This window comes from Phocoena sinus, chromosome 5, assembly GCF_008692025.1.
Source record: "Phocoena sinus isolate mPhoSin1 chromosome 5, mPhoSin1.pri, whole genome shotgun sequence".
Taxonomy (NCBI): domain Eukaryota; kingdom Metazoa; phylum Chordata; class Mammalia; order Artiodactyla; family Phocoenidae; genus Phocoena; species Phocoena sinus.
Genome location: NC_045767.1, coordinates 45865746 through 45889554, shown reverse-complemented (window position 1 = coordinate 45889554; position 23809 = coordinate 45865746). Strand labels below are relative to the sequence as shown.

Sequence of the window (23809 nt, the reverse complement as noted above, 5' to 3'; positions counted from 1 at the left end):
CTTCTGAGGGTGCTAAAGTACCTGTCAAGATGCAGCATGCACAGCTTTCCAGGTTATGTTGGCCATTTGTATGTCTTCTTTGAAGAACTGTCTAATTAGGTCTTCTGCCCATTTTTTGATTGGCTTGTTTGTATTTTTGTTATTAAGTTGTATGAGTTGTTTTTATATCTTGGAAATAAAGCCCTTGTCGGTCACATCATTTGCAAATATTTTCTCCCACTCTGTAGGTTGTCTTTTCATTTTGTTTGTGGTTAGCTGTGCAAAAGCTTTCAAGTTTGATTAGATCCCCCAAAATGGGAAATTTTCTTTTATATTTCATTTCATCTTAACCATTTTGGGGGAATCTTAACTTCTTTCTGTAAATCCAAATGTTTGGGTGGTAACATTTTCTTCTGCCTGAGGAATTTCCTTTCACATTTCTTGTAGTGCAGATCTTCTGATAATTAGTCTTTCAGTTTTTGTCTGTCTGAAATGTCTTTATTTCACCTTCATCTTTGAAAGGTGTTTTTGTTGAGTATAGAATTCTGGGTTGATAGTTTCTTTCAGCACTTTAAAGGTATCATTCCATTGTCTTCTAGGTTGCATAGTTTTGGATGTGAAGTGTGCTGTAATTCTCACCTATTTCTTGTGTATGTATTTTAGGGTATTACCAGTTCTGTTCAACATTAACTGGAGGCCTTAGCCAAAACAATTAAATTAAGGAGGTGTGGGGGGGAAGCACAATGATTTGAAAGAGAAATTACAGTTGTGGTTTTCCACAGGTGTTTGTGTATAAAAATGTAAGAGAATCTATAGATATGTTATCAAAACTACTAGAAGAGTTTAGCAAGTTTACTGGATTTAAATTGGCCACATCCATGTATACCAAAAAGAAACAAGTTTTATTTTTAGAAGTTAACATTTTTAGTTGGCCATAAGAACTATAAGCAAGAATAACTCCAATAAATGATGTTTGACCTTTTTAAGAAAATCATTGAGTGGTATTAAGAATATTTTTTCAAATTATAAAATAGTAATCTTTAACACATTGTGGTATTCTCTTAGGAGTAGACAAACAGATCAGTGGAGAGCCTAAAAACAGATCCACAAAAAAAGGTTGATAAGTTGGGCTTAATCAAAGTTACAAACCTTTGTGCTTCAAAAGACATCATCAAGAATGTGAAAAGACAACGCACAGACTTGTAGAAAACACTTGCAGATAGATCATATATCTGACAAGGGACCTATATCCATATGAACTTTTATAGCTCAATAATGAGAAGACAAATGACCCCAACTAAAAAATAAGCAAAAGATTTGAATAGACATTTCACTGAAGAACATATGTGAATTACCAATAGCACATAATAAGATGTTCAGTATCATTAATCACTAGGAAAATGAGATATCACTTCATACTCACTAAAATGGCTATAATTGAAAAGACAAGTGTTGGTAAGACTGTGGAGAAATTGCTGGTGGGAATATAAGATGGTCTAGCTGCTTTGGAAGGCAGTTTGGCAGTTTCTGAAAATGTTAAACATAAAAATACTATATGACCCAAAGATTTCATTTCTATGTGTACTTACCCAATAGAAATGAAAATATACATCCACAAATGCCCATAGCAGCATTATTGACAATAAGACAAAAAGTAGAAACAACCCAAAGTTCCATCAGCTGTCAAATGGATATACAAATGTGGTGAAGTAGTAATATGTGCTACAACATAGATGAACATCAGACATTATACTCAGTGAAAGAAGCCAGACAGAAAAGTGCACATATTACATGATTTTATTTATTTGAAATATCCAGAAAAGGCAAATTTATAGAGACAGAAAGTGGATTAATCAGTACCTGGGGTTGGTTGTAGGAATGAGGAGACTAGATGGGCAGAAGGTTTCTTTTGGAGGTGATGGAATGTTCTAAAATTAGATTGTGGTGATGATTGTGCATCTCTGTATACATATTAAAATCATTGAATTGAATACTTACAATGAGTGAATTTTATGGTAGGAAATTATATCTCAGTAAAGTATTAATTAAAAAAATCCAGACTTGCATTTTGGGATTTCTTAGGACATAAAGATAGCCTTACTAATCAATTGAGATGGAATGGCGCTTGGGATAAAATTAGATTTCTATATTAGACTCTTCGTAAAAATGAATTCTGATGGATTAAAGAACTACATTTGTAAAGCAAAACTTCAAAATTTTATACATACACATAGAATAATTACCTATGACTTTAAAAAATTTTTCCTATACAAAAAAAATGTACAACCACAACACAAGATACAAAAAAAAGTTTGTTTATGCTATGTTACAACAAAACAACACCCCCCAAAAAAAACCTCTGAAAAAAATATTAAAATCAGCTATACCTCAAAAACCCCCTGTAAAACTCCTGTTATAAGAGAACAAAACGAAAAATCAAGCCATAACTGGGGGGGTGGGGGAGGGTACAGTTCATGAAATTGCTAATTATTACCCAGAATACTAAAACTGACTGAATTTTTGAAAAGCCAGTGGTTCAGTTGAAAAGTGGCAAAAGGGCAATATGAAAATACAACATTTCAAAATACGCTAAATTTTAGTAATAATTAGGGAACTGCAAATTAAAATAAGTGATTTTATTTTCATATGTGTGACAAATATAAAGCCAAGTTTTGGTGAGCATTTGTGGGAAACAGGAACTCTTAAACATTACTGTTAGAACTGTAGGATGATTCAACCATATAATGCAATATCTAGTAAAGTTGAAAATGTTCATACTTGAGAGCCAAGTAATTCTTCCACTTATAGATTTCTACCCCAAAAAACTCTAACACTTGGACAGGATCACACATTTATGAAGATTTTTAATGCAGTTCTGTTTGTAATAACAAAAAAGATGAAAAGTCACACAGTTCTCAACAGAGAAATGGATAAACTGCATGTACTTACATAAATGAACTCTATAGTCAAACAGAATGAACTAGGAATTTTGGTTTTTGGTAAGGGTGATCTAAGTTATCTAGATCAATCCTTCTGCTGAAAACAATAGAAATTGCTAGATTAAAAAATTTTTTTAGGAGCTGAAAAGATAGCTGGGAATACACAGGCTAATGTTAGAAGTAAGAAGAAAATAAGAGGTAAAAAACTGCTTAAGCGTGAAGTCATTTGTTTTATTTGTTCTTTCCTGGCTGACTAGGCAAGAGGATCAGAATTCAAGTCCTGTAACTTGTTCAAGGTAGATATCTTTATATTCCTATCCAAATTAAGCTGGGACTTCAGAGGACCTTGCCTTCAGAGTAAATGCAACCAGACCTATATCATCTTTTTTCCCTGCAGACCCAGGAGGTTGCCTGATGATCAAAGCAGGAAAAGGAAAAGGTAAAGGAAGGAAAATATCTGAGATTGAACTTGTCACAGACTGGCCTTCTAGCAGGTCTGTACCCTGAGTCAATCAAGGAACTTCAGACCATGAAATTGGTTGAAGTGTTGCTGTGGTCTGAATGTTTGTGTCTCTCCAGAATTCCTAGGTGGAAAACCTAAGGGCCGAAGTGATGGTATTAGGAGGTAGGACCTTCAGGAAGTGATTAGGTCCTAAGAGTGGAGCCCTCATGATTGGGATTACTGCCCTTATAAAAGAGGCCCCAGAGAGCTAGCTTGCCCCTTCCACTGTGTGAGGACACAGGGAGAAGTTGGCATTGTGTAACCTGGAAGAGAGCCTTTACCAGAATCTGACTGTGCTTGCACCCTGATCTTGGACTTTCAGCCTCCAGGACTGTGAGGAATAAATGTTTGCTGTTTATAAGCCACCCAGTCTCTGGTATTTTGTTACAACAGTCTGAATGGACTAAGACAAGTGTATATTAGTTTCCTATTGCTGTTGTAATACGTTAACACAGATTCTGTGGTTTAACACAACATTAATTTATCTTACAGTTCTGGAGGTCAGAAACCTGAGATGGGCTTTGGTGGGCTAAAATCATGTTGTTGGCAGGGCTGTGTTTCTTTGTGAAGGCTTTAGGGGCAGAATCCATTTTCTTGCATTTTCTAACTTTTAAAGGTTGCCAACATTCCATGCCTTGTGGGCCCCTTCCATCTTCAAAGCCAGCAGTGGTCAGTTGAGTCATTCTCATAATGCCGTCTTTCATTCTGATTGTTCTGCCTCCTTCCTCCCAGTTTAAAGATCCTTGTGATTATACTGTGTCCACCATGTTAATCTCATTTTAAGGTGAGCGATTAGGAACCTTAATAACATTTGCAATCTTAATTCCTCCCTGCCATGTAACATAATTTATTCATGGGTACTGGGTATTGGAACATGGATATCTCTGTGGAGCCATTCATTATTCTGTTTACCACAAGGTGGTTTCTAGCTGACGGTGCCCTTAGATGCTTTCTGGAAGCAAATGATAAGCATCTCTGGAGGAGGTCACATCCATCCTAGGCCTTAGGGAATTTTTAATCTTTTGATGGTAAAAGCCAGTAAGTACTGAATTAAGTGCACAAAGAAACAAGGCAAGATGAGCAAGACCCATCAGACAGCAGAACCAACCCATAAAAGTATATATATATATATATATATATATACACACACACACACATATATACACACTATATGGTCAGATACTAATTTTTTAAATCACTGTGCTTACCATATTTAAAGAAATAACAGACCTAAATATCTGCAAGAAATGGGGAACTGTAAATAAGATGTTAAATATTTGAAAAAGAACATTATAAAACTTGTTTAACTAAAATTACTGAAATCAGCAAGTCAGAGAATGAACTTCCACCTCTGACCATGAGGAAGTAAGAGGGTTTGGACTTATCCTCCACTATAGGCAGCTAGGAAACTGGACTGTATATTTAAAAGAAATTTGTTTCAGACATTGGAAAACAGGCAGCGCAGAACTGTGGTCCCTGAGGAAAAGGAAACTAATGATCACTCCAGCTTTTTGCCCGGAGGTAGTTTCCAGACTGTAGCATAGGCAGGATTGGCCCAAAAAGTGGTCTCGCTGACTGGAGAAGACAAAGGTCAGCCTTTAGGGTGGTGTATGAGTGGCTGGAACTTTCCAGTGGCTGGAAAGGAGAGAGCTACATGGAGAAAGAGCTCAAGAAACCAGCATAGGGTACCCTTGAATCTTTGGCTGAAAACCACTTCATGCATATGTAGGATGACATTCTACAAGGCCTGATAAATAACACCTTTAGGAAAGGACAAGTGCCAGTGAGCTATAATTTCGACAATTTTCAGAACTTACACAGGGCTGGGAACCATTTAGGTTCCCACCAACCAGAATAAGTACAGTCATGGAATACAAGAGGTATTCAGTGGAGATCCAAGAAAACTAAAGGTAGTAGTGGAAAGGCTTTTCTGCTTCTTTCCTTAAAGCCTTTTTCAAAGCCTCAAAATGATCTTCAAGTAAGTTAACTTCCTGAATGAATCAAATGTGACACTCTTCAAGGGGAAAAAAAAAAAGGACTCACAATATAAAAATTCATAATGTCTGGCATCCGAATAAAATTACTTGACATGCAAAAAAGCAGGAAAATTTAGCTCATAATCAGGAAAAATATCAGTCAATAGAATTAGAACCAGAATTAACAGATAATAGAATTAACAGATAAGGATGTGAAAACTATTAAAATTTCCTAAGTATACTCAAGGATTAAAAGGATAGTGTGAACATAATGAAGAGGAAAATGGAGAATGTAAAAAGGAAAGAAATGGTTCAACAAATGGTGCTGGGTCAAATAGATATCAATATAGAAAACATCAGCTCTATCACAGCATTCACAAAAAATAATCAAAATGGACCATAGCCCTAAATGTAAAACTTAAAATTTCTGTAAGTTTTCAGAGAAGAGCTTTGCAGCCTCGGTGTAGAGAAAGTTTCTTAGAGCACAAAAACAACAACCGTAAAGGAAAAAAATGGATGAATTGATCTTCATCAAAATTAACTTTTATTCCTTGGAAGACACCATTAAGAAAACAGAAAGGAAGGCCATAAGCTGGGAGGAAACAGCGACAACATATATATCAGACAAAAGGATAGTATCCAGAATATATTTAAAAACAAACAAAAATGCTCTTAACTACTCAATTATAAGAGGTGAAACAACCCAATTAAAATTTTTGCAGAATATTTTAATAGAGACATATGAATGGCAGTAAGCATGTGAAAAGATGATCAACATCACTAGTCATTAGAGAAATGCAAATTAAAATCACAATGAGATATCATGACATTAGGAAGGTTTTAAGTCATTTGAATGGTTGAAAAGAAAAAAAAAGTAAACAAAAGAAAAACACACAATTGACCATACCAAGTGATGTTGGAGTTGAGAAGCCATAATGTAACATTTGTACATGGCTGGTGAGAATGTAAAACGATACAATAACATTTTTTGAATTGAAGTATAGTTAATTTACAACATTGTATTAGTTTCTGGTGTATAGCAAAATGATTCAGTTATACATATATGTTGTTTTTCATATTCTTTTCCATTATAGTTTATTACAAGATATTGAATATAGTTCCTTGTGCTATACAGTAGGACCTTGTTGTTTATCTATTTAATATATAGTAGTTAAATAATACATAATTTAAACTATTTAATATATATAGTATCTGCTAATCCCAAACTCCAAATTTATCCCTCCCCTCCTTTCCCCTTTGGTAACCATAAATTTGTTTCCTACGTTTGTGAATCTGTTTCTGTTTTGTAAATAGTTCATTTGTATTATGTTTTAGGTTCTGTATATGAGTGATATCATAGGATATTTGTCTTTCTCTTGTATGACTTAGTTGACTTAGTATGATAACTCTAGATCCATCCATGTGCTGCAAATGGCAATATTTCATTCTTTTTATGGCTGAGTGACATTCCACTGCATATATATGCATCTTCTTTATCCATTCATCTGTTAATGGATACTTAGGTTGCTTCCATGTCTTGGCTATTGTGAATAGTGCTGCAATAAACATAGTGGTGCATGTATCTTTTCGAATTACAGTTATCATCTTTTCTGGATATATGCCCAGGAGTGGGATTGCTGATCATATGGTAGCTCTATGTTTAGTTTTTTAAGGAATCTCCATACTGTTTTCCGTAGTGGTTGTACGAGCTTACATTCCCACCAGCAGTGTAGGAAGATTTTCTATTCTTCACACTCTCTCCGGCATTTATTTGTAGACTTTTTGGTAATGGCCATTCTGACTGGTTTGAGGTGATACCTCAGGGTAGTTTTGACTTGCAGTTCTCTAATAATTAGTGATGTTGAGCATCTTTTCATACGCCTGTTGGCCATCTGCATATCTTCATTGGAGAAATGTCTATTTAGTTCTTCTGCCCAGTTTTTGATTGGGTTGTTTGTTTTTTTGTAATTGAGCTGAGCTGTTTTTTTGTTTTTTGTTTGTATTTAAGTAGCCCTTGAGTTGAGTCTATCTATCTATTTATTTATTTATCGTTGTATTGGGTCTTCGTTGCTGCGCGTGAGCTTTCTGTAGTTGCAGCGAGTGGGGGCTACTCTTCGTTGAGGTGCGTGGGCTTCTCATTGCGGTGGCTTCTCTTGTTGTGGAGCACGGGCTCTAGGCACGTGGGCTTCAGTAGTTGTGGCACACAGGCTCAGTAGTTGTGGCTCTCAGGCTCTAGAGCGCAGGCTTAGTAGTTGCGGTGCACGGGCTTAGTTGCTCCACGGCATGTGGGATCTTCCTGGACCAGGGCCCGAACCTGTGTCCCCTGCATTGGCAGGTGGATTCTTAACCAGTGCACCACCAGGGAAGCCCTGAGCTGTTTTTATATTTTGGAAATTAAGCCCTTGTTGGTCTCATCATTTGCAAATATTTTCTCCCACTCCATAAGTTTTTCAAGCATATGCAGAGAATTTTCAAAAATTGTGTATATTGACCATAAAGACAGTCTCAGAAAATTTCAAGATTGAAATCATGTTGGGTACTTTCTTTTACTACAGTGTAATTAAGTTAGAAATCTATTAAAAGGATAGACTATCCATATATATTTGGAAATTAAGAAATACACTTCTAAAAACTGAACCAGAAAAGAAGACATAATGAAAATTAGGGAATATTTCGACGGAATGATGAGAAAATATGACTGGAATGCAGCTTGTTAGATAGAAATCAATAACTTTAAATGCATATATTAGAAAAGAAGAAAGGCTGAAAGTTAATGAGCTCTTCCATTTCAGGAAGAAAAAATAAGCGCAGAATAAAATAGAGGGCAGGAAGAAATAAAAGCAGGGACAGGAATTAATGGATAAGAAAACAGACATACAATAGAGAAGATCAAGGAATCAAAAAAGAATTCTTTTTAAATCTAAAAAAAAAAGAGAGGGAGAGAAACTTTTAATGGCTCGACTGAGAAAAAAGAGAAATCATAAATAACTGAAGTATGGAATGAAAAGCAAAAAGGACATGACTGCTGATATTGTTGACATTAGATAGTTAAAAACATACAAGGATATGTTTTATGCAAATAAATTAGAAGATATAGTTGAAATGGGCAAGTTCCCAGAAAACTATGACTAACATAAGAAATAGAGTACATGAATAATCCTTTAACAGTTAAATAAATTTGATCAGTAATAGGCACTTCAGAAAGACTTTATTTCCATTTGGCATCCCTGGCATGTTCTTTTAAAATGTTCAAGCAAGGCATCCTACATTTCCTAATATTTTCCCAGAGAACAGAAAAAGAAAGGACATTGCCACTCATTTTATGAGGGTAGCATAACGTTGATATAAAAACTTGATCAAGTACAAAGGAAATTTACAGACCAGTCTCATTAGTGAACATAGATGCCGAAATTTGAAAGGACTAATCAAGATAAGGAACCCAGCAAATATGTCTCATGATAATGTTGGGTTTTCCCAGGAATGGAAGAGGTTTGGTTTAATATTCAATGTAATTCACTGTATCACTATATTCAGAGATTTAAGAAAGAAAAATGACATAGTTATTTCAATAAATTCAAAATAAATTTGGTACTCAGCCTTAAAAAAAAAAGAAAGAAATGCTGCCATTTGTGACAGTGTGGATGGACCTGGAAGGTATTATGCTTTGTGAAGTAAGTCAGACAGAGAAAGACAAATACTGTATGTTTTCACTTATAAATAAAATCTAAAAAATAAAATAAATGAATACAACAAAACAGAAACAGACTTACAGAGAACAAACTAGTAGTTACCAGAGGGAAGACGGGTGGGAGGATGAGCAAAATGTGTGAAAGGGATTGAGAGGTACAAACTACTAGGTATGAAATAAGCTACAAGGTTGTAATCTACAGCACAGGAAATATAGTCAATATTTTATAATAGCTTTGTATGGAGTATAGTCTATAAAAATATTGAATTACTGTGTTGTACACCTGAAATGCAATATTGTAAATCAAATATAAATAAACTGATTGATTTGGTAAAATTCAATATCTTTGCATGGCAGGGAAACACCCCTAGCAAGCTAGACATAGAATGAACTTCCTTAATGTGATAAACAGTATTTCTCTTAAAGAATACAGCAAACATATTTTTTTTTTTTTTTAAAACATCTTTATTGGGGTATAATTGCTTTACAATGGTGTGTTAGTTTCTGCTTTACAACAAAGTGAATCAGCTATACATATACATATGTTCCCATATGTCTTCCCTCTTGCGTCTCCCTCCCTCCCACTCTCCCCATCCCACCCTTCCAGGCTGTCACAAAGCACCGAGCTAATATCCCTGTGCCTTGCGGCTGCTTCCCCCCAGCTATCTACCTTACTACGTTTGTTAGTGTGTATATGTCCATGACTCTCTCTCGCCCTGTCAAAACTCACCCTTCCCCCTCCCCATATCCTTAAGTCCGTTCTCCAGTAGGTCTGCGTCTTTATTCCTATCTTACCCCTAGGTTCTTCATGACATTTTTTTCCCTTAAATTCCATATATATGTGTTAGCATACGGTATTTGTCTTTTTCTTTCTGACTTACTTCACTCTGTATGACAGATTCTAGGTCTATCCATCTCATTACAAATAGCTCAATTTCATTTCTTTTTAAGGCTGAGTAATATTCCATTGTGTATATGTGCCACATCTTCTTTATCCATTCATCCAATGATGGGCGCTTAGGTTGTTTCCATGTCCTGGCTATTGTAAATAGAGCTGCAATGAACATTTTGGTACATGACTCTCTTTGAATTTTGGTTTTCTCAGGGTATATGCCAAGTAGTGGGATTGCTGGGTCATATGGTAATTCTATTTGTAGTTTTTTAAGGAACCTCCATACTGTTCTCCACAGTGGCTGAACCAATTCACATTCCCACCAGCAGTGCAAGAGTGTCCCCTTTTCTCCACACCCTCTCCAGCATTTATTGTTTCTTGATTTTTTGATGATGGCCATTCTGACTGGTGTGAGATGATATCTCATTGTAGTTTTGATTTGCATTTCTCTAATGATTAATGATGTTGAGCATTCTTTCATGTGTTTGTTGGCATTCTGTATATCTTCTTTGGAGAAATGTCTATTTAGGTCTTCTGCCCATTTTTGGATGGGGTCAGCAAACATATTTAATGATGAAACTTGGAATGTGTTCCCATTTAGATTGGATGTGTCAAGGATGCTCACTCTGACCACCAATTTTCAACATCATAATTGAGGTCCCCTAGCTAAGCCAATAAGGCAAGAGCAAGAAAAAAGAAAGCAATAAGGATTAGAAAGGAACAAAACTACCATTATCTATAGATGATACATTTGTATATGTAGAACATTTCCAGATAAATTATAATTACAAAGTTTAGCGATGTTGTTAGATAACAAAGTCAATATACAAACATCAATTGTGTTTCTATAAGCCTACAAGAAATAAAACTTTTAACTAAGGATATCATTTACAATAGCACCAACACTATGCAATATGAATAAATCTTAACAGGCTGTATGTAAGACCTTGGTCTTATCTAGTGAACAGTTGAGGAACCCAGTAGAAAAATGTAAGTCCCTGTTTGCTTTCTTTTCAGGCTTAAATCTAGGAAATATACACTGTTTAAATTCAGTATGCTTACCCCGGGGTGGGGGGCGCTATACATTTTGTCCAAAATACCACAGAATAACATCCTAAAATAGTTGTTTGCAATATTATTTTTGGAGTAAATTGATCACATCAAAATAGAATATCTTGGTAATAGAGATTTGGGGCTTGTTCAGTCTGAGTCTTTATCTAATAGTAAGTCTTTTCTGTAGCATTCTTGAAAGCATCCTCTGGTGGGAGTTCATTCACTTTTCTGCCTGAAATTTCCACTCATGGGAACTAGTACTGAATCATTTCACAGAGATTTTTTTAAGTACATATTTACCAAGTACCATGAGAGCTACCTTTACTTTGTCAAATTTAGGACATCATCAGTTGTAAGATGCATCATTTCTTCATGTTCTACTAAATAAAAAAAGTCACTTTTCGACTGACACACCATTGATTTTTTTTTTTTTTTTTTTGTGGTATGTGGGCCTCTCACTGTTGTGGCCTCTCCCGTTGCGGAGCACAGGCTCCGGACGCACAGCCTCAGCGGCCATGGCTCATGGGCCCAGCCGCTCCGCGGCATGTGGGATCTTCCCGGACCGGGGCACGAACCCGCGTCCCCTGCATCGGCAGGCGGACTCTCAACCACTGCGCCACCAGGGAAGCCCACACCATTGATTTTAACATGCATCTTGAGTGTAGAGGTTTTTAAACGTTTTGAAAAGCAGTTTATGATTTATAAAACATTTCTACAGAAGTATTTCTTGTGTTTTACAGTTTAGAAATACTACTGAGAAAATCTGTCTTTAATTTTTCAGGTCTATCATGCTTCCTTTCGTATTTTTCCCTCATAATTTAAGCATCCCTAAATTAGTTCCTTTTCTTGGTTTTCCATTTATTTTGCCATCCTGGTCATTTTCCAGGATGCCTTGTAGTTTATCAGTAACCTGCTTAATACTGAATATGATGCAAACTTCAAAAAGAAAATTGTAAAATCTTAATATTAGTTTATCCACAAAGTAGAATACTCTTGAGTTCATGAACTAGAGTTTTGTTAACTTAATAAGATTTTCAGTATTTTTTTTCCTTAAAACAAGGCAAAATTGTTGTGTTTTAATTTTTACAAGTAGGTTTAAATTTTATGTATCATACTTTTCACAGCAAAAATTTCTCCCCATTGACACTTATTTACTCGTTTTTAAAATTGAGGTTAAAGATGCTACTTTTTTTAAAGTTAACATTTTTTGTAACCAGTATAAACAGGATTGTAATACACGTCTCTTCTAATTATTCTTTTCATCTCTACAAATCATTGCAAAACAAATCTGCTGGGCTTCCCTGGTGGCGCAGTGGTTGAGAGTCTGCCTGCCGATGCAGGGGACACGGGTTCATGCCCCGGTCTGGGAAGATCCCACATGCCGCGGAGCGGCTAAGCCCATGAGCCATGGCCACTGAGCCTGCGCATCCAGAGCTTGTGCTCCACAATGGGAGAGGCCACAACAGTGAGAGGCCCGCGTACTGCAAAAAAAGCAAAACAAAACAAAACAAAAAACCAAATCTGCTCGTTATTTTAACCTGGGACTATTTCTAAATGACAAAGGTGTTTACTTGTTTTAGAAGTGAATATTTACATTTGAATTTTACATTTTTTTTACAATCATGTAATTCCTGGTAGTCATCGTGTGACTTCTTGCTGTGTTGTATATATTGCCTAGTTCAACTTAATTCATCTAAAGGAAAAAATGACACCTCATAGTATGTTAAATTTATAATTATCTGATTCATATAGAATTTTGTAAAATTAAGCTTTTTTAGTAGTTAATATACTTTTCTGTCTTTAATAACACAGGTTTTGAGAGTATTTTAGAAGGGCTTTATGGACCACGGCTACGAAGAGACCTCAGTTTATTTGAAGGTAATGTTTCTTTAAATTTTATTTAAAAATTTTAATCTTCTGTCCATTTTACAAATGAAAAATGGTTGTTCTATACTAACTTTGTATTAAAATGAATTTGTGATCTCATTTAATGAGAAAATATTTTTAAATAAGTAAATAAAATGATCTAAATATTATTTCTATTACATAATGTAATAATGATAATTACAAAATTTAAAACAAAATTTCTATTATTACATTATTATATAATCTTCAAAAAACTTTTAGTACATTGATCAAAGTAGAAAACAAAGCTTGTTTTTGGCTTAATGGTAAAATTTAATTTTTGTTATTTTAAACATTATGTGCCCTGACTTATTCTTAAAGAGGACTTAAAAAGGTTCAGTTAAATAAATATCTCCTGTTGCTTATGATATAGGCAGCCTGGAACTCAGATTGTCATTCTGAGATATGCCGCTATGTGCGTTCAGAGTTTTAATACTATTTGTTATTTCTTATAGCCTCCTTTTCCAAACACTCTAGCATAAATCCTGGTGGAAGATTTTGATCTATGCTATAATTGCTATAATATAGTTTAGTTTTTTTATTACTTGCTTGGAAATGTAGAGCGCTAGGAGAGAACATTTTTGTAGACATTTGAAATTGTATAGTACAACTCATTCACAAAATGGGCAGTGCTAGTATAGATTTTCTACTTTGATTTTGGTACAATTATTTCTGAATCTCGTACCTGTTCAGTTTTATATGCTAATAACTCTTTTAGCTTCTTTTCTTCTCTGGTACTTTCCATTCTACAAAGACCCAAGGTATCTTGTATAAATATATCTTTTGAGTTGAGGCAATCAAAAGTTTTCTACTTATTCTTTTTTTTTTAATTAATGTTGAGCAGGATAATTGAGTTATGAACCATAGAGCTGGTATCTATGAAAGATCATTTGTGCCAACCACCCACGTTCAGTCAGATGAATGATATCCATGCAGAACATGACTTTTAGGATGGAGACTCCAAAACGTGCCTTATTCTAGTGTATTATCATTCTTATGACTAAGAGCTTTCTCTTTTATTTCTTAACTGTACTCATTTCTCGTTTTATCATAGTTTAACACTGCAATAAATATTTTTACCTGATATATTTATAAACACTACTAATTGTAGTTTCACCTATTTTTCTGAGCATGTAAATGAAGAAAGGAAAAATCCGAAGAAACAAGAATTTAACCTGTGCTTGATATTTCTTCAACCTTTCTTTTTAAACCTGCTGTCCTCATTCAGATCAGAAGTCAGCATTATACTTAATTGCCTTCTGATAACCCAAGTTGCAACTTGTAACTCTAAGCGTCTTGCTTCCCTCACTGTCATTTATTTATTTATATAGTTATGTGTGTATATATTTATGTCTTCGGAAATTAGTTTATTACATAAAGGGCAGAATGTGCTAATGAAATAAATTCTTGTATTTTATATTTAGACTAGTATTTCCTTAGCATACAAGTAACACATGTTCATTTTTGGAAATTAGAGAATACAAATAAATCAGAAAGAAAAAAATTACTCCTAGTTCCATGACCCACAGATAACCTTCACCATTTTTATATAAATTTAAAATATATGTTTAGATGTATTTATTCTTTTATTAAAGTAGTACATACTGTATATACAGTGTATATAGTTTTTTGTGCCTACTGATTTTGTTCACTAGTGTATCATTTGGGTATATAAAGTTCTGGATCATCATTCTTAATGACAGCACAGTATTACATTGTAGATCTATGGTAATTAATTTAATTAATTTAATACCCTGTTGCTTATACCTCATTCCATTTATTCTTTTAATTCTGATAGATCTTGTACCTTATATCCTCTTCTGTGCTTTTTTTGGTGGGAGGATTTACAAAATTAGCTAAGCTTTGGAACTCGATCTTCTTCTCACACATAGGCACATACTGATGTTGCCCTTTTCCACCCCAGACGTTCTAACTTTTCTCCAGGTTTCTTAGGTAAATTCTTCCTCCTTTTCTTTGCTCTTTTGAATTAAAAAAAAAGGTTTCTAATCAAAGTTTCAGGCTTAAGAGGGATAATATTAATTGTAGTAATAAATCTGTATCTGTGCAAAGATAAAGACAGCCATACATTTTGAAGGAAGGTTACAACAGAGCTATCAAAGTGTAGAGCCTTTGAAAAGGCATGTAGAAGCTATCCATTATAGACATCTCCAGCTTTTTTCTTATCCTCTTCTTAAATAAGTGTGCTTTCTTTGTTATCACTGTTTAAAATGGTTTAATATTTAGATGTTAGGACTACCAAGTGTAGATATTTCTCATTATACAAATCTGTATGCAAGAATCACATAGGTGAGTGTATGTTTTTAGATAAATCATTGGAAATCTGAACCCTTGTTACTCACTTTCCAAAACTCAGGAACTAGATGAATTGGCTAGCCAAGGGATCCTTGTATATTACTCTAAATTATTTTTATTATAAAATTAAATGCATAGTATTTTTATTTTATAATACATTTAAGTTAAAATACTGCATTGCCAATCTGCTGCTGTTTCTGTGGAAAAATGTACTCTAAACTTCATAGTGCTACTTTGAAAGTCAACTTTGGCATACAGTGTATTTTTAATTTTAAGGCTTTTTATCATCTGTATTAGTGTTTTGAGAAGTTTATATTTTAATTCTTGAAATCTATTCAGAGTCACCTCCAGATTGAATGGTTTTGAAAGCTTTTGAGTGTTGCTAATTTTTAATTTGTTGGAAACAAAAGCTTTCTGTCTTCTTTGATCTGTTCTTAGGACTTTTTGTCCTTTTGAGGAAAACATAACTATTATTTCTTTTTGGAGTAAAGTCTCCAAAGAAACTTTGAATGTCATCAATTTTTATGTACTCCTTGAAAAGTTCCCCATACTCTATGCCTCTCTTCTACCAACCCAGAATTCACTTTTCCTGCTATCACATGACTTTTAAGCAGAAATTCACTCTTGTTTTCTGCTTTAGTCAATCCTTTCTCATGTCTTATTGGGGAACCAGTTTCTTTCATTTGTAGGATTGTCTGATTTACTTGCCCTGACTATGGATATTTACAAAATATGCAAAGAGTACAGTAGGCAGGCGTAAAGTGGCTGATAGACCCTTATTGGTTTTTCCCTAGCTCTGTCCACATTTCAAAGAGAAATTATATCAGAGGTATGCAAGCGATCGCATTGTGGCCAAATCCAGCTCACTGACTGTTTTTGAATGGCCTATGAACTAAGAATGGTTTTTATGTTTTTAAATAGTTGAAAAAAATCAAAAGAAGATTTAATATTTTGTGGCTTGTGAAAACTATATGAAGTCCATATTTAATGCCCGATTAGTACAGTTTTATTGGAAACAGCCCCTCTTATTTGTTGACATATTGTCTATGGCTACTTTTGTCCTTCAACAGTAGAGTTGAATGGTTGTGACAGAGACCATATATCCTGCAAAACCTAAAATATTTGCTCTCTGGCTGTTTATATTATAGTAAAGGTTTGCTAATCCCTGACTTATACCACTGACCAACATTTAATATTTTTGGGTTAATATCCTTTTTTTCCCCAACTGTTAACACTATGATGATGGAGCAAACAAAACTACTTTTTAATAAGATTTATTGGATGACATATTTTGAATGCTTATTTTGTGTTAGGAACTGTGATGAGCAATGAGGAAAGAAAAATGAATAGGTAGTATCTCTTCCTACTAGGAACCCATACCCTAGTATTAACTAAAAAATGGGTAGCTTTCTAATATGAATTGATGCTTATTTATATTAAAACCAGAGAATCTAATACTATTTTATAGTTAGTTATATAAGTTATATTAGCTTTCCTCAATGTGTACAGAGACTTATCCAAGTGTACAGGCATACCTCAGAGGTATTGCAGGTTCAGTTCCAGACCACTGCAATAAAGAGAATAACGCAATAGAGTGAGTCACATGAATTTTTGGTTTCCCAGTGCATATAAATTTTTTTGTTTCTACAGTTATGTTTACACTCTACCGTAGTCTATTAAGTGTGTAATAAATAATAGCATTATGCTAAAAAACAATGTATGTACCTTAGTTTAAAAAGACTTTATTGCTAAAAAATGCTAACCATCACTTGAGCCTTTGGCAAGTTGTAATTGTTTTGCTGGTGGAGGGTCTTGCATTGATGTTTATGGCTGCTGACTCATCAGGGTGTTGGTTGCTGAAGGTTAGGATGGCTGTGGTGATTTCTTAAAATAAGACAACAATGAAGTCTGCCACACTGATTGACTCGTCCTTTCACAAACAATTTGTAGCATTCAGTGCTATTTGGTAGCATATTACCCACAGTAGAACTTCTTTCACAATTGGAGTCAGTCCTCTCAAAACCTGCCATTGTTTTATCAACTAATTTTATGTGATATTCTAAATCCTTTGTTGTCATTTCAACAATCTTCCCAGCATCTTACCAGGAGTAGATTCCATCTCAGGAAACCACTTTCTTTGCTCATCCATAAGAAGCAACTCCTCATCCTTTGAAGTTTTATCATGAGTTTGTAATGATTCAGTCACATTTTCAGGCTCCACTTCTAATTCCAGTTCTCTTGCTATTTCCATCACATCTGCAGTTACCTCCTCCACTGAAGTCCGGAGCCCTTCAAAGTCATCCATGAGGGTTGGAATCAGCTGCTTCAAAACTCCTGTTAATGTTGGTATTTTGACCTCTTCCCATGAATCATGGATGTTCTTCATGGCATCTAGAATGGTGAATCCTTTCCAGAAGGTTTTCAGTTTACTTTGCCCAGATCCATCAGAGGAATCACTATGTATGGCAACTATAACCTTATGAAATGTTTTTCTTAATGATTCCTGGTCAGTGGGCTGCAGAGTGGATATTGTGTTGGCAGGCATGAAAACAACATGAATCTTGTTGCACATCTCCATCAGAGCTCTTAGGTGATCAGGTGCATTATCAACAAGCAGTCACATTCACATTTTGAAAGGAATTTTTTTTTCTGAGCAGTAGGTCTCAACAGTGAGCTTAAAATATTCAGTAAACCATGTTGTCAACATATGTGCTGTCATCCAGGCTTTGTTGTCCCATTTATAGAGCACAGGTAATGTGGTAAATGAGGACTTTTGGAATGGTAAATGAGCATTGGCTTCAACTTCAAGTTGTCAGCTGCAGTAGCCCCTAACAAGAGAGTCAGTCTGTCCTTTGAAGCTCTGAAGCCAGTCATTGACTTCTCCTCTTTAGCTATGAAAGTCCCAGATGACATCTTCTTCCAATATGCGACCGATTTGTCTGAATTTTAAATCTGTTGTTTAGTGTGGCCATCTTCATTGATTATCTTAGGTAGATCTTCTGGATAACTTGCTGCAGCTTCTACATCAGCACTGTTGCTTTACCTTGCACTTTTATGTTATGGAGATGGGTTCCCATCTTAAACGTCATGAACCAATCTCTGCTAGCTCCAAACTTTTCTCCTGCAGCTTCTTCATCTCTCTCAGTTTTCAATGAAGAGAATTAGGGCCTTGCTCTGGATTAGGCTGTGGCTTAAGGGAATGTTGTGGCTGGCTATCCAGACCACTAAAACTTTCTTATCATTCATGTGTTCACTTTTAATTTCCTTTAAGAATTTTTCCTTTGCATTCACAGCTTGACTGTTTGGCACAAGTGGCCTAGCTTTCAGCCTGTCTCAGCTTTTGATATGCTTTCCTCACTAAGCTTAATCATTTCTAGCTTTTGATTTAAAGCGAGAGACTTGCTGCTACTCCTTTCACTTGAACTCTTAGAGGCCATTGTAGGGTTATTAATTGGCCTAATTTCAATATTGTTGTGTTTCAGGGAATAGGGAGGCCCAGCAAGAGGGAGAGATGTTGGGGACAGGCCAGTTGGTGGAGCAGTCAGAACACACACACAAAGAATATACAATGGAAAAAAGACTGTCTCGTCAGCAAGTGGTACTGGGAACGTTAGACAGCCGCATGCAAATTAATGAAGTTAGAACACGTCCTCACACCATACACAAAAATAACTCAAAATGGCTTAAATACTTAAATGACACCATAAAATTCCTAGAAGAGAACATAGGCAAAACATTCTCTGACTTAAATCCTACCAGTGTTTTCTTAGGTCAGTCTCCCAAGGCGATAGGAATAAAAGCAAAAATAAGCAAATGAGACCTAATCAAACTTAAAAGCTTTTGTACAGCAAAGGGAACCATAAGCAAAATGAAAAGACGACTTAGACAGGGAGAAAATATTCGCAAATGATATGACCGACAGGGCTTAATTCCCACAATACACAAACATATAACTCAACAACAACAACAAAAAACCCAGTTGAAAACTGGGTAGAACACCTAAATAGATATTTCTCCAAAGAAGACATACTGTTGGCCAACAGGCACATGATAAGATGCTCAGCATCACTAATTATTAGAGAAATACAAATCAAAACTATAATTATGTACCACCTCAGACCAGTCAGACTTTTTTCTTTAAAAGTCTACAGTTAACAAATGGCTGGAGAGGGTGTGGAGAAAAGGGGGAACCTTCCTACACTGTTGCTGGGAATGTAAGTTGGTGCAGCCACTGTGGAAAACAGTATAGAGGTTCCTCTAAAAACTAAAAGTAGAGTTGCCATATGATTCTGCAGTCCTACTCCTCGGCATACATCCAGACAAAGCTATAATTCAAAAAGGCACATGCATCCCTATGTCCATACCAGCACTATTCACAATAGCCAAGACATGGAAGCAACCTAAATGTCCATTGACAGATGAATGGATAAAGAAGATGTGGTATATATACACAATGGAATATTACTCAACCATAAAAAAGAATGAAATAATACTATTTGCAGCAACATGGATGGACTCAGAGATTATCATACTAAGTGAAGTCAGAAAGGGAAAGGCAAATACCATATGATATCACTTATATGTGGAATCTAAAATATGACACAAATGAACTTATCTATGAAATAGAAACAGACTCACAGACATAGGGAACAGACTTGTGGTTGCCAAGAGGGAGTGGGTGGGGGAGGGAGGGATTGGGAGTTTGGGGTTAGCAGATGCAAACCACTATATATAGAATGGATAAACAGCAAGGTCCTATTGTATAGCCCAGGGAACTATATTCAGTATCTTGTGATAAACCATAATGGAAAAGAATCTTAAAAAGAATATAAATATGTATAACTGAACCACTTTGCTGTACAACAGAAATTGACACAACATTGTAAATCAACTCTACTTCAATAAAAAAAAGAACACACATAGAACATTAAGTTTGACAACTTATATCGGCACAGTTCTTGGACCCCAAAGCAGTTATAATAGTAATGTCAAAGATCACTGATCACAGATCACCATAGTAAATATAATAATGAAAAAGTTTGAAATGTTGTGAGAATTACCAAAATGTGTGACACAGAGACACAAAGTGAATAAACGCTGTTGGAAAAATGGCATTGATAGACTTGCTCAGCACAGTGTTGCCACAAACCTTCAATTTGTAAAAAAATGCAATATCTGCAAAGTGCAGTAAAGCAAAGTGTAATAAAACAATAAAACTGCCTTATACGGTTGGACTACAGTTTGTTCACCTATTTGAAAGACCTGGTCACTTCCTAGGTTTGGCAATTATGAATAAACCTGCTATAAACATATGTGTGCAAGTTTTCGTGTGAAAATACATTTTCAACTCATTTGGTTAAATACGTAGGAGCACCATTGCTGGATCCTTTGGAAAGGAGAGACTGTTTAGCTTTGTAAGAAGCAGACTATCTTCAAGAGTGACTGTACTATTTTATGTTCCCACCAGCAGTGAATTTAGGTTCCTTTTGCTCTACATCCTCACCAGCATTTCATGTTGTCAGTGTTTTGGACTTTAACCATTTTAATAGGTGTGTAGCGGTATCTTGTCGTAATTTGCATTTCTCTGATGGCATGTAATATTGAGCACCTTTTCATATGCCTGTTTACTATCTGCATATTGTCTTGGGTGAGGTGTCTGTTCAGACAGGTTTTGGCGTCAAGAATGAGTTAGGAAATATTTCCTCTGCTTCTGTATTCTGGAACAGATTATAGAGAAGCCATTTGGGCTGGTGCTTTCTGTTTTGGAAGGCTATTAATTATTGATTTGATTTCTTTGATAAATGCCTGTTGAGGTTACATATTTTTTTTGTGTGTGAGATTTGGTAGATTGTGTCTTTCAAGAAATTTGTCCATTTTATCCAAATCTGTGGGAAACTAATGTTGTCCATAATATTCTTTTGTTACTCTTTTAATGTTCATAGGATCAGTAGTGATGGCCCATCTTTCATTTCTGATATTTTCTCTTTTTTTCCTGGTTAGCCAGGCTAGAGGTTTATCATTTTATTGATCTTTAAAAAATCAGCTGATCCTAATTTTTTAAAAGGTATAGAATATAAACTGGAAGGATATATTGCAAACTATTAATCGTTATCTCTGGATGATGGGATTATGAATAGTTTTTCTTTTCTCCTTTGTACTTTCAATATAGTTAATATGTAGTTTCATAATGAAAAATTATTTTTTAATTATATTCCCTACTGTTATGTATCTTTTAACAAAGTTATAATCAGTTTTCATGACCTTAATGAAAAATCTAGTTTCAGCATTCTCCTTTTTCACTTTTCATTGAACTTTATCTTTAGGAACTCCAAATTTATTTTCTGTGGCTTGAGGGTACTGAAGAGAATAAAAACATTAAAAAGAAGTGTGATTAGTTAAAAGAAAATGAAAGTAACATCTACTGGACTTCTGTGTTTTGCGTATGTTCTTAATTTTTACTACAGCCTTAAGATGGAATTATTATTATCCTCATTGTACAGTGAGGAAATTGAAGCTCAGAGAAAGTGACTAGTCCAAGGCTACGTCTATCAGTAGTATGTGGAAAGACGTGGTTCACTACAAGGCTGTCTAATTTCAAAGACTGTTATCTTTCCCAGATAAATCAGGTGAATGATTGGAGCCAGACTTTGGCCACAAGAATATGTATATATGGTGGAAAGGTTGATTTTTATCATTCATTTACTATCAGTTTCATATATGACATTGCCTTTTATTAATAAGGTTAGTTGTATAAGGTACATATTTTGACCCTTTTTGAGCTTATACCTTCATGTATTAAAGTTTCAAAATGAGAGACAACTTATTTTAGAGATGAATATCTGAATCATTGTCAAATTTTGTTTGAGAGATAAAATGAATGTGTTTTGTTGTAGTGCTTATTTAATTTTTATGACCTGAAAGGACAACCTGGACAGAGGGAGAAGTCTGGCCTCCAGGTGATTTTTCAAAATCGCTTTTCCTATATATAAAAAAAGTATACCATCATCATTTATTTGGACTGAAAATTAAAAGTTGCTATATACAGAGTAATTACTAAATATTTTTAAGTAAATTCATAGATTTCTGAACCCAGTAGCATTTAATGGCATTTATGTAATCATTGATTATTCAATGCCATTTGTTTAACTATGTATGTATTTATTTTAATTGAATTTCCTTGAAGAACTTCACCTAAAATAACTAAAATAAATGAGGATAATCTCAGCATGCCCAATTTTATTTTACAACTGGTAATTGTCTTAATTAACCCAAAGTTGTTGTCCCTTGAGTCAGTATATTTATCACTGAAACTTTATGAAACCTTTCAATGATTTTTCAGAAATACCTTTTCCAGACCTACTAGCTATTTTTCAAAAATCCCAATGCTGGATTCCTTTCATAGTCCCTATTCATGAGGCCATAATTTTTAAAAGCAGTAAGATTTCCTTGATCTATCAAAATTATGTTATGCTTAGCATATGAGTCAAGTTTTTGCTACAGCAATGCTACATAACAAACAGCTCCAAAATCTGTTTCATGTTTATGGGTGACCTTATTCACTGGAATCTAGGCTGTGGATGGGGATAACATCTCCTCATGACTCCATGTTCCAGACTGAAGGATTAATGGCTTTACGGGCCAAGTTCTTCTGATGTTGGTTGGTGGAAATTCAAGAGAATTGGGGAAATTTGCCATGCCTTTAAAAGCCTCTGCTTAGGATGGTATACTGTCACTTCTTCTATATTCATTTCATTGGTCAGAAAGCTGTGCCTCGCTCTCTGTAAGAGACACTGCACAGTCCTATATTCAAGAGTGTGAATCTATGCTTCTGTTGTACTGACTGGGTGAAAGGTTAGAGAAAATTATGAACCTGCATAACTACAGTTCTGGGTTTTTAACTGTATAGGTTATGTAAACCTTTTCATTTGTCAGGTGGTTTACAAAAAGTGATCAGTTTTCTTAAGCAGATATTCAATTAAAATTTGTCTTCTTCAAACTAACCTTATTAAATATATGTGTGATAGTACAGGATTTAAAAAATAATGACTAGCGACTCTACCTCGTTAATAATTCACCTCTGCATGATGTTTTGCAGTTTATGAAGTATTTTCACATTTTTAAAATTTGATCACAAATAAGTTAGGTGATGGGATCCTTATTTTACAGATGTGGAAATTAAAACGAAACCTTTGTGGCTTGGCAAGGCTACAAATAATAAGTTCCATTCCAGATTTTTGGAGACTTCAAATCCAATCATCTTTCCATTACTCCATACTGGATCTTATGTTCCCATTCCCTCCTCTTTCCAAGCTTAAATAAATAAAAGGAATATTTCTGGAGCACTGCCAAAATCAAAGGAAGCTATCACTATACTCTTTATATTCCAGCAAATTATATTATCTTCTATTCTGACCTATATATCTGGATTAATGCAAGAGTATCCCACGGGCTAAACCTAAGTAGTATTTATTCATTATCATTCCAGAAGGATGAGTTTATTTCCTGTGTAGTTTAGCAGAAAACATGTATTCAATTTCATTATGTATTTCAAAAGTATAAGAG

General features: G+C 34.9%; 1 protein-coding gene across 12 annotated transcripts in view; it reads left to right on the top strand.

Moving 5' to 3' along the window:
- The window catches only part of LCORL (ligand dependent nuclear receptor corepressor like), a 162481-nt gene that overhangs the window by 31736 nt on the left and 106936 nt on the right, over nucleotides 1-23809 (top strand). For 9 of the 12 annotated variants that reach the window (XM_032631889.1, XM_032631890.1, XM_032631881.1 and 6 more), the window contains exon 2: nucleotides 12842-12907. In XM_032631889.1, the coding sequence (XP_032487780.1) occupies nucleotides 12842-12907 (66 nt within the window). Of the gene's footprint in view, nucleotides 1-223; nucleotides 228-12841; nucleotides 12908-17652; nucleotides 17708-21732; nucleotides 22204-23809 lie in introns of those variants that run through there. The other 3 variants (XM_032631884.1, XM_032631887.1, XM_032631886.1) reach the window with 3 other exon arrangements.